This window comes from Anomaloglossus baeobatrachus, chromosome 3, assembly GCF_048569485.1.
Source record: "Anomaloglossus baeobatrachus isolate aAnoBae1 chromosome 3, aAnoBae1.hap1, whole genome shotgun sequence".
In the NCBI taxonomy this organism is placed as follows: Eukaryota; Metazoa; Chordata; class Amphibia; order Anura; family Aromobatidae; genus Anomaloglossus; species Anomaloglossus baeobatrachus.
Genome location: NC_134355.1, coordinates 608,151,246 through 608,164,475, shown reverse-complemented (window position 1 = coordinate 608,164,475; position 13,230 = coordinate 608,151,246). Strand labels below are relative to the sequence as shown.

Genomic DNA, 13,230 nt, shown 5'->3' with positions numbered 1-13,230 from the left:
GGACTATCGCGCCGACCGTGCCTGTTTGCCGGCCGCGGTTTTTACTTTAGTTCCCGGCTTTTGCGGCCTAGTGTGTTAAACTCCCGCCCCTGAGCCTGCCAGTCAGGGAGAAGGGCGGGATGGTCGGTATGTTGCCGACAGTGAGGGCTGGAGCACACCTCGCTGTCCTCCGCCCCCCCTCACTGATCACTATAGGCCACCAGATTCCCGCAGACAGAGCCCTGCATCATAACGTACTCTGTGTCCCCTGAGGGACAGTGCATGCAGCATCTGTGTTACAAACGCCGCAGCGGTTGCTGACTGGTTTGTGAGACTGGGACTACCGCGCCGACCGCGCCATGTCTACCGGCCGCGTTTTTAAATTTAGTCCCTGGCTCTTACGGCCTAGTGCCATATACTCCCGTTCTCGGGCCTGCCAGTCAGGGGTAACGACGGGACGGCCGACTGGACGTCGGCAGGGAGGGCTGGAGCATACGTTGGTATCCTCCTTCCCCCTCACTGAGCACTGGGGGGCACCAGTTTTTCAGGTGCTGCCCCCCCCTTGGTGTTGCAGTGTATATATATATATATGTTTATTTATATGGTATATGATCTCACTGTTCGGCAGCATTATTTGTTTTTGGCTGTATACCCTCACTGATTACTCTGCGGACGACATGCTGTTGTCTGCTCTTAAAGAGTAAGGGTGCCAAGGCACTGGCTTATTTTACAACCGGTACCTCTTGTGCGGCTATATTACGGGCACTGCACAGATGACAGCGACAGAGTTTGCATGATGAAATCAGCAAATCTCTGAATAGCTTTCACATCAAAGGACTCTGTCTATGGACAGGGGGTCTGCTAAGATACTGGAAGCCTTGCAGTCCAGACCGATACCACAGGGCCAGGGAGCTGTGAGTTCATCGCTCCCGGGTCCCTCTGAGTCGGTACAACATCCTGGGGTAACACCCAGTTCCCACGGTGAGAACTCCGTCACGGACCGCGGCCTATGATAGGCTAAGCGGGCCCGCTGGGAACCTTCCCCGACTTCATCAGGAGTGCGTGTTTCGATCTCTCTAACTCCAGAGGGGCCGTCCAGTAGCACAGAACTTGACGGACAAGCGCTTACTAAGCGCCTTATTGACACGCGTTACCCTTTTCCCCCCTGACGTGCTTAACGGTTGGGCTCAGTGTCACAGGGTGGATCCTCCAGTCTCTAGGCTGGCAGCTAGATCCGTAGTATTAGGGGCAGATGTCCATCTCTCACGAATACCACTGACAGGCAAATAACGCTTATGATGAAATCCATCTATGAAGCCATAGTGGCATCTTTGGCTCCAGCCTTCGCAGCCGTGAGGGCACTCCAAGCTATCTCAGCTTCTCCGGCTGAGATTATTGCGGTTGCACATAACTCTGCCACGCAGGTTGTGTCCTTCACTTCTCAGGCGTAGGTTTTTTCGTTCTACGCCATGAACGCCGTTCCTGGACTCTGCGAGCCGTACAGCGGTAGCAATTCAGTGACAGTCTGCAGGGCCATGTGGCTACGTGAATGGAAGGCAGGCTCTGCTTCCAAGAAGTTCTTAACCGGTTTGCCATTTTATGGCGACCGTTTGTTTGGCGAGCAATTGGATGAAGTTACTAGACAGTCTCGTCCTTGCCGCAGTCCAAGACTGATGGGTGAGAGACATTCTGTCTCACGGTTACAGGATACAGCTCTGCTCTCGCCCTCCGACTCGTTTCTTCAGAACATCTCCGCCCCCCGAGTGAGCCGAACACTCTGAAGCCTCGATGTCACAAGGAGACTTCCTACCATCAATTGACATCAAGGATGCTTATCTCCATGTGCCGATCGCACCCGAGCTTCAACGCTTTCTGCGTTTCGCCATCAGGGATGAACACCTTCAGTTCGTGGCACTGCCATTCGGCCTGGCGACAGCCCCACTGGTCTTCACCAAGGTCATGGCAGCAGTGGTGGCGGTCCTACAGGGCCGCTCGGTGATCACTTACCTACACGATCCTCTAGTCAAGACACCCTCCGGGGTGGCATGTCAACACAACCTGACCATTGCTCTGGAGACTCTCCAGGGGTTCGGGTAGATCATCAAAATTCCAGGGTCAAAGCTGACACCGACCCAATCACTGACTTATCTCGGGATGGAGTTTTATACTCTCTCAGCGATAGTGAAGCTTCCGCTGCATAGTCAGCGTTCACTACAGACAGGGGTGCAATCTCTCCTTCGGGCCCAGTCACCCCTTGAGGTGCCTCATGCACTGTCCCAGGAAGATGGTGACAGCAAGGGAGGCAGTTCCCTTGCGCAGTTTCGTCTGCGTCCGATTCTTTCGGACACTGCAAATGGGACAGGAGGTCGACGTCCCTAGACAAGAACGTCTCTCTTTCCCTTGCAGCAAAACCTCTCTTCAGTGGTGTCTTCTTTCCACTTCCTGGGCGAAGGAAAAATCCTTCCGGCCCCCAGCCGGGGCTGGGGTCACGACGGACGCGAGTCTGTCAGGGTGGGGAGCGGTCTTCCTCCACCACTCGGCTCAGGGAACCTGGACTCCGACAGAGTCCTCCCCTCGGTTAAATGTTCTGGGGATAAGGGCAGTCGATTTAGCCCTAAAGGTGTTCCAGCGGTAGCTGGACGGCAGGCAGATCCGAATTCAGTCGGACAACGCCAAGGCAGTTGCGTACATCAACCACCAGGGCGGCACACGCAGTCGTCAAGCCTTCCGAGCAGTTCGGCAGATGCGGCTGTGGGCGGAAGCCACAGCCTCCAACTTCTCCGCAGTTCACATCCCGGGCGTAGAAAACTGGGAAGCAGATTGTTCTCAGTCGCCAGGGCATGGACACAGGGGCATGGTCTTCACCTGCACGTGTTTCTAGAGATCTGTTGCCGTTGGGGAACGCCGGACGTCGATCTAATGGCGTCTCAGCACTCATTCATGGCTCGGTCCAAGGATCACAGAGCTCTGGTGGCAGACGCGCTAGTTCACGACTGGTCGCAGTTTCGACTGCCTTATGTATTTCCTCCTCTGGCACTACTGCCCAGAGGGTTACGCAAGATCAGGTCAGACTGTCGCCGCGCCGTCCTCGTTGCTCCAGACTGGCCGAGGTGATCGTGGTACCCGGATCTGTGGCACCTCACGGTGGGTCAACCGTGGGCACTCCCTGACCGACCTGACTTGCTGCCTCAAGGGCCATATTTCCTTCGGAATACTACGGCTCTAATCCTCACTGTGTGGTGGCTCCTAGCGTCATCAGGGATATCTCCAGATGTCATTGCCACCATGAGACAGGCCAGGAAACCAACGTCCGCCAAGATCTCTCACAGGACTTGGAGGATCTTCTTATCCTGGTGCTCTGATCAGGGTTTTACTCCCTGGCCGTTTGCCTTGCCCACTTTCTTTCGCAAAGGGTGGCCTTCCTAGTGGCAGTCACATCACTCAGAAGAGTATCTCAGCTGGCAGAGCTGTCATGCAAAGCCACCTTCCTGGTGTTTCACCAGGATAGGGTGGTTCTACGTCCGGTCCCGGCCTTTCTCCCTAAGGTATCCCCGTTTCGTCTTACCCTCTTTGGGTCCGCATCCAGTTCACCAATGTGAAAAGGATTTGCATTTATTAGATCTGGTGAGAGCACTCCGGCTCTACATTTCTCGCACGGCGCCCCTGCGCCGGTCTGATGCGCTCTTGTCCTTATCGCGGACCAGAGTAAGGGATTTCAGGTTTTCAAGTCAACCTTGGCTCGGTGAATCAAGGAACCGATTCTTGAAGCATACCGTTCTTTTGGGCTTCCGATTCCTGCAGGGCTGAAGGCCCATTCTACCAGAGCCGTCGGTGTCCTGAGCATTGCGACACCAGACTACGGCTCGGCAGGTGTGTCAGGCGGCTACCTGGTCGAGTCTGCACACTTTCACGAAACACTATCAGGTGCAGGCCGATGATTCGGCAGATGCCAGCCTAGGTAGGCGAGTCCTTCAGGCGGCAGTTGCCCACCTGTAAGAGGGGGCCGTTTTTCGGCTCTTTTATCGAGGTATTCTTTTACCCACCCAGGGATTGCTTTTTCTCCCAATGGAGCGACAAAGAAGAAGGGAATTTTGTTTACTTACCGTAAATTCCTTTTCTTCTAGCTCCTATTGGGAGACCCAGCACCCGCCCCTGTTCCCTTCGGGCTGTTGTTCTTTTGTGTACACATGTTGTTCATGTTGAATTGTTCTTTTGGTCCATGGTTTCAGTTCTCCGAACATCCTTCGGATTGAATTTACCTTAGGCCAATTTATAAGTTTCCTCCTTCCTGCTTTTGCACCAAAACTGAGGAGCCCGTGATGCACGGGAGGGTGTATAGCAGAGGGGAGGGGTTACACTTTTTAAAGTGTAATACTTTGTGTGGCCTCCGGAGGCAGAAGCTATACACCCAATTGTCTGGGTCTCCCAATAGGAGCTAGAAGAAAAGGAATTTACGGTAAGTAAACAAAATTCCCTTCATCTCCCCTATTTTGGTATATATGCCCCAAATTCTGGTGCATATATTAAAAGTAAGGGCTTTTTGGATTCTTTCTTTCTGCAATGACAGACTACTTTCGCCACCTAAGTATTGAAAAATATCTTAGTTTTCATTCCTTGGTAGCAAAACCACATTTACTTTATATATATATATATATATATATATATATATATATATATATAAATACACTTGCGTTATTAAAGAGAGGTGACCCCATCCCCAGTTATAATCCTCCTCTCCATCACTGGTCCTCTGTGTTCTTCTGTTCATACAATGACTCTATGGAAACAGGTGATGAAATTTCCTGTATAGACATGAAAATATACTTCTTCTAACACAGAACAAGTATGAATAAGGCTAGTTTCACACATCCGGCTTTTTGGCGGATCCGGCGTACTCCGGTACAGTGTATACAGTACAATGGCAGCATGGCAACTTCCGGGTCACATGACCGCATGTGACCGGAGCTTGTCATGCTGCCATTGTACTGTATACACCGTACTGGAGTGCGCTGGATCCGCCAAAAAGCCGGATGTGTGAAACTAGTCTAAGTGAGCATGAAACTAATACCGGTCTCCCTTTATTAGGCAGCCAGAAGAGCGGTAGAACAAGCCCGTGATAACAATATTACCAGGCTGACTCTTCATACTGACAGCGAGTATACTGTTAAGGGTAAGTAGGTTTACATTTTGATTGATTGTTTTATATTGGAAAGGTTGTGTAGAAAGGTTAAATTTACTACATATACCCCTTACCAGCATCTGCTAAACATGAACAATGCATTTCGATTTCCTGTGTATGATGCGGGCCCAGGAGCTGAGTCTGATACCCGGGATATGTTGGCTGAGTCACACAAGTATGTGCCTCTAAGGCTACATATGCACACTGCGGTTTTTACCCGGGTTTTTTTTTTTGTGCACTTTTGTTGTCAGAAAGTTCTCCGTTTGACTTCCCAGCAAAGTCTTATGTGAATTCAGATTTGCAGTTTTTTTTTGTCTGTAGATTATTTGTCAAAAACGTCTCACAAATAAATTGCAGCATGTCAATTCTTTTTACGTTTTGTCCCTGAGTTTCTCACTAGTGATGGGGAGACTTGCAGACCAATTGATGACTGGTATCTGGCTGGATGCTGGTCCCCATATAATATATGGGGACCAGAATCGGTTGCAAGGAGGTAGGAGCAAGCGCTTCATACTTACCGAGTCACCGAAACGGCTGTACGCTCCTGCTGCCTCTCATTCTAATTCCGGGGCCACTGATTAGGCTCATGCATATTCATCGCCTCCCCCACCCAATGGCGTCTGTGATTGGTTGTAGTCAGACGCAACACCACGCTCAGTGACAGAGTGTTTGACGCTTCCAAGCACAGTCGCCGGTGGGTGAGGTCTTTATTGTACAGTAAAATAAATTAAAAAATTGATGTAGTGTCCCCCCCATATTATGATACCCAGTACAGATAAAGCCACAGCTACAGGCTGCAGCCTCCAGTCGTGCGCTTACCTTGGCTGTGTATCATATTAAGGGTAACCGCATACTGTGGGTTTTTTTTTATTTTAAATTATTTAAATAAATAATCTTAAAAAAACGGGTGTGCGGTCAGTCCCCCCCCGATACCCAGCCATGATACAGCTCGACTGTTCGGAGCTGGTATTCTCAGGCTGGAGAGATCTATGCTTATTGCGCCTCCGCAGCCTAAAAATATCAGCCTGCAGCTTCCCAGGATTCTCCAATCCATTAGATGTGACAACCCCAGCACTTTACCCAGCTCGTCCTGATTGCCCTGGTGTGGTGGCAATTGGGGGCTAATAAGGAGTTAATTTCAGCTCAAAGCTGCCATTAAGCCCTAGATTAGTAATATGAGGTGTCTATGAGACCCCCATCACTAATCTGTAAGTTAAAGTAAATAAACATAAACACTGAAAAATTCCTTTATTTGAAATAAAATACAAAAAAACACCCTCTTTCACCACTTTATTAATTCCCAAAACACCCCTGGAGGTCCAACGTAATCCACACAAGGTCCTGCGACTATTCCAGCTTTGCTACATCTGAATCACAGCACGTAATCATAGTACATGACCGCACGCTGTAAATTCAAGCAAAGACAGCAGCGATGAGCGGTGATGTGACTCAGGTTAGCCCTGGCCACAGCTGGAGGTTCCCACAGTCCTCTACCTGTGACTGCAGGTAAGCTGACCTGAATGAACTCAGGTGAGGTCACTGAAGTAACCAGAGGTCAAGTTATCTGCGGTGACAGGTGGAGGACCGTGGGAATCTGCAGCTGTGGCCGCGGCTCACCTGAGTGACGTCATCGCTGCTCAGTTTCTGCCCGAATTTACAGCATGTAAGACAACTGATTATTAAATAAATTGCATAAAAATGAATAATTTCAATGTTTAAAAAAAAAATAAATATATATATATATATATATATATATATATATATAATCAGACAATGCCTCTAACTGTATATTTGTATTTACAATTTAGGCATGACCGAATGGATGCCAAGATGGAAAGAAAATGGCTGGAAAACTTACAGTGGTGGAGATGTGGCCAATAAGGCAGAATTTCAGAAGCTTGATAGTTTGTGTGATGGCATTGATGTTAATTGGGTAAGTCACGTCATCCCTTTTTTTCCTAATAGTTGTAATTACAGGACTTTGAAAGGACCCTGACTGATTTGATAATCATATAGGACTGGTGATAACTAAGTGATTGCTGGCGGTCTGACCACTGGGACACGCAGTGATCCACAGAGTGATTTCCGGAGCTAGAGATGAGAGACCCCCGAGGTTTGGTGTTTGTACCAAACAAAGAATTTACAAAAAAAAAGTTCGGTGCTTTACATATGCAAAACCACATTCGCGAGCATTGCTGTGCTTGGGTGCACTCGGTGCTCAGCCCAGTGTGAGCCACTTGCAGTGTTTGAACAGTTGACATGGGAGGTAACAACAGCATGAAGGGTGTCGTGTGCACCAAACAAAAAAAAAAATGGAAAACCCCCACCCCTGGAAGTGATCTGTTTATGGTTGGCTGCATGTGGGCAGACACTTGGAACTGCCCGATTAGTGACTTCCATTGGGGTTCAGGTCAAGTCCGGCTCCCAAACCGAACTGTATCTAAAGTGTGGCTGAACGAACGAACTTCCACTCATCTCTATCCTGAACCACAATCTTGAATGGAGCTGATGTGGGGATCAGCTTACTCTGTAAATCAAATATTAGTATTAGTAGAGTGGAAATCGAGCATGCGCACCTACGCTCCATTCCACATCCAAATTTAGTTGTTGCAGACCCCCAATCAGAGGATTTTATGGGGGTTCCATCTGTCGAACCCCGGTGATCAGCAAGTTCTTCCATATCCAAGGGATGAGAAATAACTTCCAATCTTGGGAACAAAACCCATTATTCATAATAGATGGCTGTCAGCCCTTCGGTTGTATGGTTGGTCGTTATTCCGGCAGCTGTCTCTTCTGACTCCTCCATACACTGGAGCGCTTGGCACGGCAGAGCGCTCCTTTTTCTTTGTCGCTCCATTGGGAGACCCAGACAATTGGGTGTATAGCTTCTGCCTCCGGAGGCCACACAAAGTATTACACTTAAAAGTGTAAAGCCCCTCCCCTTCTGCCTATACACCCCCCGTGCCTCACGGGCTCCTCAGTTTTTATGCTTTGTGCGAAGGAGGCTGACATCCACGCATAGCTCCACATCTTAGTCAGCAGCAGCTGCTGACTATGTCGGATGGAAGAAAAGAGGGCCCATAACAGGGCCCCCAGCATGCTCCCTTCTCACCCCACTCTGGTCGGCGGTGCTGTTAAGGTTGAGGTACCCATTGCGGGTACATAGGCAGGAGCCACATGCTGTTTTCTTCGGCGCTCCATTGGGAGACCCAGACGATTGGGTGTATAGCTACTGCCTCCGGAGGCCACACAAAGCATTACACTAAAAAGTGTAAGGCCCCTCCCCTTCTGGCTATACACCCCCAGTGGGATCACTGGCTCACCAGTTTTCTGCTTTGTGCGAAGGAGGTCAGACATCCACGCATAGCTCCACTGTTTAGTCAGCAGTAGCTGCTGACTATATCGGATGGAAGAAAAGAGGGCCCATACTAGGGCCCCCAGCATGCTCCCTTCTCACCCCACTTGCGGTTTGTAAGGTTGAGGTACCCATTGCGGGTACGGAGGCTGGAGCCCACATGCTGCTTTCCTTCCCCATCCCCCTGAGGGGCTCTGAGGAAGTGGGATCTTTCCGGCCACCAAGCCCTGAGGCCGGGCTCCATCCACAGACCCATAGAACCTGCTGGATGTGGAGCGGGAGTGCCGTTCAGGGACAAGGCCCTGCAACTTTCAGGTACTCTGTGTCCCCGTATGGCAGGCCACGCACACTCCAGGCTTGCTGGGTGTGCTAGTGCGCCGGGGACTGTAGCGCTGTGCGCTGGGCTTATAGTCCCTGCAGTTTACTGGGGGACTTTACGTGTGGGGACCGCCGCGCCGACCGCCCCTGGAGCGGCGGCGCAGCTGCGACTTGTAGTGCGCCGGGGACGCGCCGACCGCGCTTTTACGGCGGCGGCGCTTCTAACTTTAGTCCCCGGCTTTTGCGGCCTAGCGCCGCTTCGTTCCCGCCCCCTCCCTGTCACTCAGGGAAAGGGAGAGACGCTGTTCTATAGCAGCGCCGAGGGCTGGAGCCTTATTTGCATTCTCCAGCCCCCTTCACTAGACACAGTGGGCGCCGGGTTCCCGCTCTTGTCTCGGGCACGCCCTCGGCCCGCCCCTCTCCTCTGGACGCCGGCAGCCATTCCGGCACGCAGAGCGGGAAAACGGAGACAAGCGCTGAGCTACCAGCACAGGATTCCGGCGCCACACACCCGCTTTTGTGCGGGCGGTAAGCGGCAACTAAAGTGCTGACCCACTAATGCCGAAGTGTCCTGTTGTACTTTTGTACGGTCGCTATTCAGGATGCAGACCTAGAAACAGCAGCAAAAGATCAGGGGTGCTAAAGCACAGACTCTATATGCTGCTTGTCTTGCATGTCCTGCAGTGTCATGTGTCTTTTATGCTTGTAGGCTGTCTACCCGCCTAGATGGCTAGACAGCGGCAGCAAACAGCAATGGTGCTAAGGCACAAGCTTTCACTGCTGCTTGGATTGCATGTACTGCAGAGTTTATTTTCATGCTTGTACATTCACTGCATGTCGCTATTCTTGGCTAATGCTCCTTGATGACTAGACAACAGCAGCAGAAAAGCAAGGGTGCTAAGGCACAAGCTTTCAATGCTGCTTGGATTGCATGTGCTGCAGTGGTTATTTTCATGCTTGTATGCTATACATTCACTGTATGTCGCTTTTCTTGGCTAATGCTCCTGAATAACTAGACAACGGCAGCAGAAAAGCAAAGGTGCCAAGGCACAGGCTTTCTATGCTCCTTGTACTGCATGTGCTGAAGTGTTTATTGTACTTCATGCTTGTATGCTATACATTGCACTGTACGGTCGCTATTCTTGGCTAATGCTCCTAGATGGCTAGACAGCAACAGCAAAAAAAAAAAAAAAAGCATGGGTGCCAAGGCACAGGCTTTCTATGCTGCTTGTACTGCATGCGATACTGTTCCAGGACCCCCAGTGTGTGCAATTACTCAACGGGGTCTCTGCTGCAGGTGGCCAAAAGAACCACCTGTGATCCCTGTCCAGGGACAGGGACGGAGTTGCAGTTTCCGCTGATATATTGTCTGTGACTATGACTAACTTCTTACAGACTTTGCAGTCCAGACAGACCTTGGGCAATGTTGATTCAATGCCCCTGGCCACCCTGATTTCGAAACAAATCATGGCTCCAGGAGGGTCCCATGCATCCCAGGGTGCAGGCTCTGACACGGACGACAGTCCCAGACGGCCTAAGCGAGCTCCCTAAGAACGGCCCTCGACTTCATCACAGTACTCTCTGTATGATGATGCAGACGTAGCTGTTCAGGACTCTGATCCTGAGACCGCTCTCAATCCGGATACACCGGATGGTGACGCTATAGTGAATAATCTTATAGCGTCCATCAATGGACGGTTGGGTTTTTCTCCCTCAACTCCTCCAGTGGAGGGGTCAGCTTCACAGCAGAAGGAATCCCTATTTCGGTATCTCAAGCGTATATTGAGTACTTTTCTGGTCACTCTCACTCCAGAGAAGCAGTCCAGGAACACCACGCTTATCCCGATAAGCGTTTCTCCAACCGTATTGAGGATACGCGTTGTCTCTTCCCCCCTGACGTGCTCAAGCGCTCCAAGGGTGGATCCCCCAATCTCCAGGCTTGCGGCTAGATCTATAGTTGCAGTGGAAGATGGGACTTCACTTAAAGATGCCATTGACAGACAGATAGACCTCTGGTTGAAATCTGTCTGTGAAGCTTCAGCGTGTCGGTTGCTCCGGCATTCGCAGCCGTATGGGCACCCTAACCTATTTCAGCTGGTCTTGCGCATCTGGTCTTGAGCACATGTACATCTGTGCCGCAGGTGGTGTCCTTAACCTCGCAATGTCTGCATTGCGACTTACCCTAGTAATGCTGTCCTGGGGGGACAGTCGAGGTTGGTCCTTCCCAGGCTCGGGCAAGTCCCAATTGTCCTCGTCTAAAGGGCTCAAAAGGCTCAGAGGGGCTCAGATTCCGGCCGGGCTCATTCACGCCCAAGGAAGGCAGCAGGAGGAACCGCTACCAAGGCGATCTCCTCATGTATTTCAGCTCTCTCTCCCCGCATCCGCGGTTGGTGGCAGAATCTCCCGCTTCTGGGTACATTTAGCTGCCACAGGTCACAGACCGGTGGGTGAGAGACATTGTGTCTCACGTGTACAGGATAGAGCTCTGTTCTCGTCCTCCGGCTCGATTCTTCAGAACCCCCCCCCCCCCCCCCCCCCCACCGAGCCGATGCTCTTCTGCTGGCAGAAGGAGTGGTAATCCCTGTTCCTCTTCAGGAACAAGACACGGTTTTTTCCTCCAATCTTATTGGGGTGCCAAGAAAGGGTGGCTTTTTCCGCTCTGTTCTGGACCTAAAACTGCTCACCAAGCACGTGAAGGCCAGGCGGTTCCGGATGTAACCCTCCGCTCCGTCATTGCCTCAATGTCTCAAGGAGATTTCCTAGCATCAATAGACATCAGGATGCTTATCTCCACGTGCCGATTGCTCCAGAGCACCAGCGTTTGCTACGTTTCGTTATTGAAGACGAGCATCTTCAGGGCGTACCACTGCCCTTCGGTCTGGCGACAGCCCTACGGGTTTTCACCAAGTTCAGGGCAGCAGTGGGAGCAGTCCTGCACTCTCAGGGTCACTCTGTGATCCTTATCTGGACGATCCACTTGTCAAGGCACCCTCTCAAGAGGCATGCCGACACAGCCTGAACGTGGCGCTGGAGACTCTCCAGAGTTTCGGGTGGATCATAAACTTTTCAAGGTTACATCGGGCACCGGCCCAATCGCTGACATATCTGGGCATGGAGTTTCACACTCCCTCAGCGATAGTGAAGCTTCCGCTGGACAAGCAGCGTTCACTACAGACGGGGGTGCAGTCTCTCCTTCAAGGCCAGTCACACCCCTTAAGACGCCTCATGCAGAGGCAGTCACTTTCGCGCAGTTTCATCTGCGTCCACTTCAATGGGACATGCTTTGCCAATGGGTTGGGGAGTCGACGTCCCTAGAAAGGAACGTTTCCCTTCTCAGACGGTCAAGGACTCTCTCCAGAGGAGTCCATCCTTCAGATCAATGTTCTGGAAATCTGGGCAGTGCATCTTGCCCTGCAAGCCTTCCAGCAGTGGCTGGAAGGAAAACAGTTCCGGATTCAGTCGGACAATTCCACAGCGGTGGCAGACATCGCCCACCAAGGCGGAACACGCATCGCCAAGCCTACCAGGCAATCCGGCGGATTCTGATGTGGGTGGGGGACAGAGCATCCACCATATCCGCAGTTCACATCCCGGGCGTAGAAAATTGGGAAGCAGACTTCCTCAGTCGCCTGGGCATGGACGCAGGGGAATGGCCTCTGCACCCAGTATGGTGTCAGGAAATCTGTAGCCGCTGGAGGATGCCGGACGTCGACCTAATGGCGTCTCGGCACAACAACAAGGTCCCGATTTTTCATGGCGCGGTCTCACGAGCAAAGAGCTCTGGCGGCAGGCGCCCTAGTTCAGGATTGGTCGCAGTTCCAGCTACCCTATGTGTTTCCTACTCTGGCACTGTTGCCCAGAGTGCTACGCAAGCTCAGCTCCGCTTGCCGCCGCGCCACCCTCGTCGTCCCAGACTGACCGAGGAGGTCGTGGTCCCGGATCTGTGGCATCTCACGGTCGGCCAACCGTGGGCACTCTCTGACCGGCCAGACTTACTGTCCCAAGGGCCGTTCTTTCCACTGAATTCTACGGCCCTGATCCGGACTGTGTGGCCATCGAGTCCGAGATCCTAGCGTCTTCAGGATTATCTCAAGACGTCATTGCCACCATGAGACGGGCTAGGAAGCCGACGTCTACCAAAATCCACCACAAGACGTGGAAGTTATTCTTATCTTGGTGCTCTGCTTAGGGAGTGTCTCCCTGGCCATTTGCATTGTCTCCTTTTTCCCCCCTTCCTGCATCTGGATTGGGAAAAGGTTTGTCGCTCGGCTCCCTTAAAGGACAAGTCGCAGCGCTGTCGGTATTCTTTCAGAAGCGCCTAGTACGACTTCCTCAGGTACGCACGTTCCTGCAGGGGGGTTATCACATTGTCCCTCCGTACAAGAGGCCGTCAGACCCA

The 13,230-nt window shown here is 51.5% G+C and overlaps 1 protein-coding gene across 2 annotated transcripts in view; it reads left to right on the top strand.

The window, feature by feature from the left end:
- Positions 1 to 13,230, top strand: part of LOC142296935 (ribonuclease H1-like) — a 125,019-nt gene that overhangs the window by 97,855 nt on the left and 13,934 nt on the right. For both annotated transcript variants that reach the window (XM_075341079.1, XM_075341080.1), the window contains exons 5-6: positions 5,065 to 5,149; positions 6,967 to 7,091. In XM_075341079.1, coding sequence (XP_075197194.1) covers positions 5,065 to 5,149; positions 6,967 to 7,091 — 210 coding nt within the window. The remainder of the gene's footprint in view (positions 1 to 5,064; positions 5,150 to 6,966; positions 7,092 to 13,230) is intronic.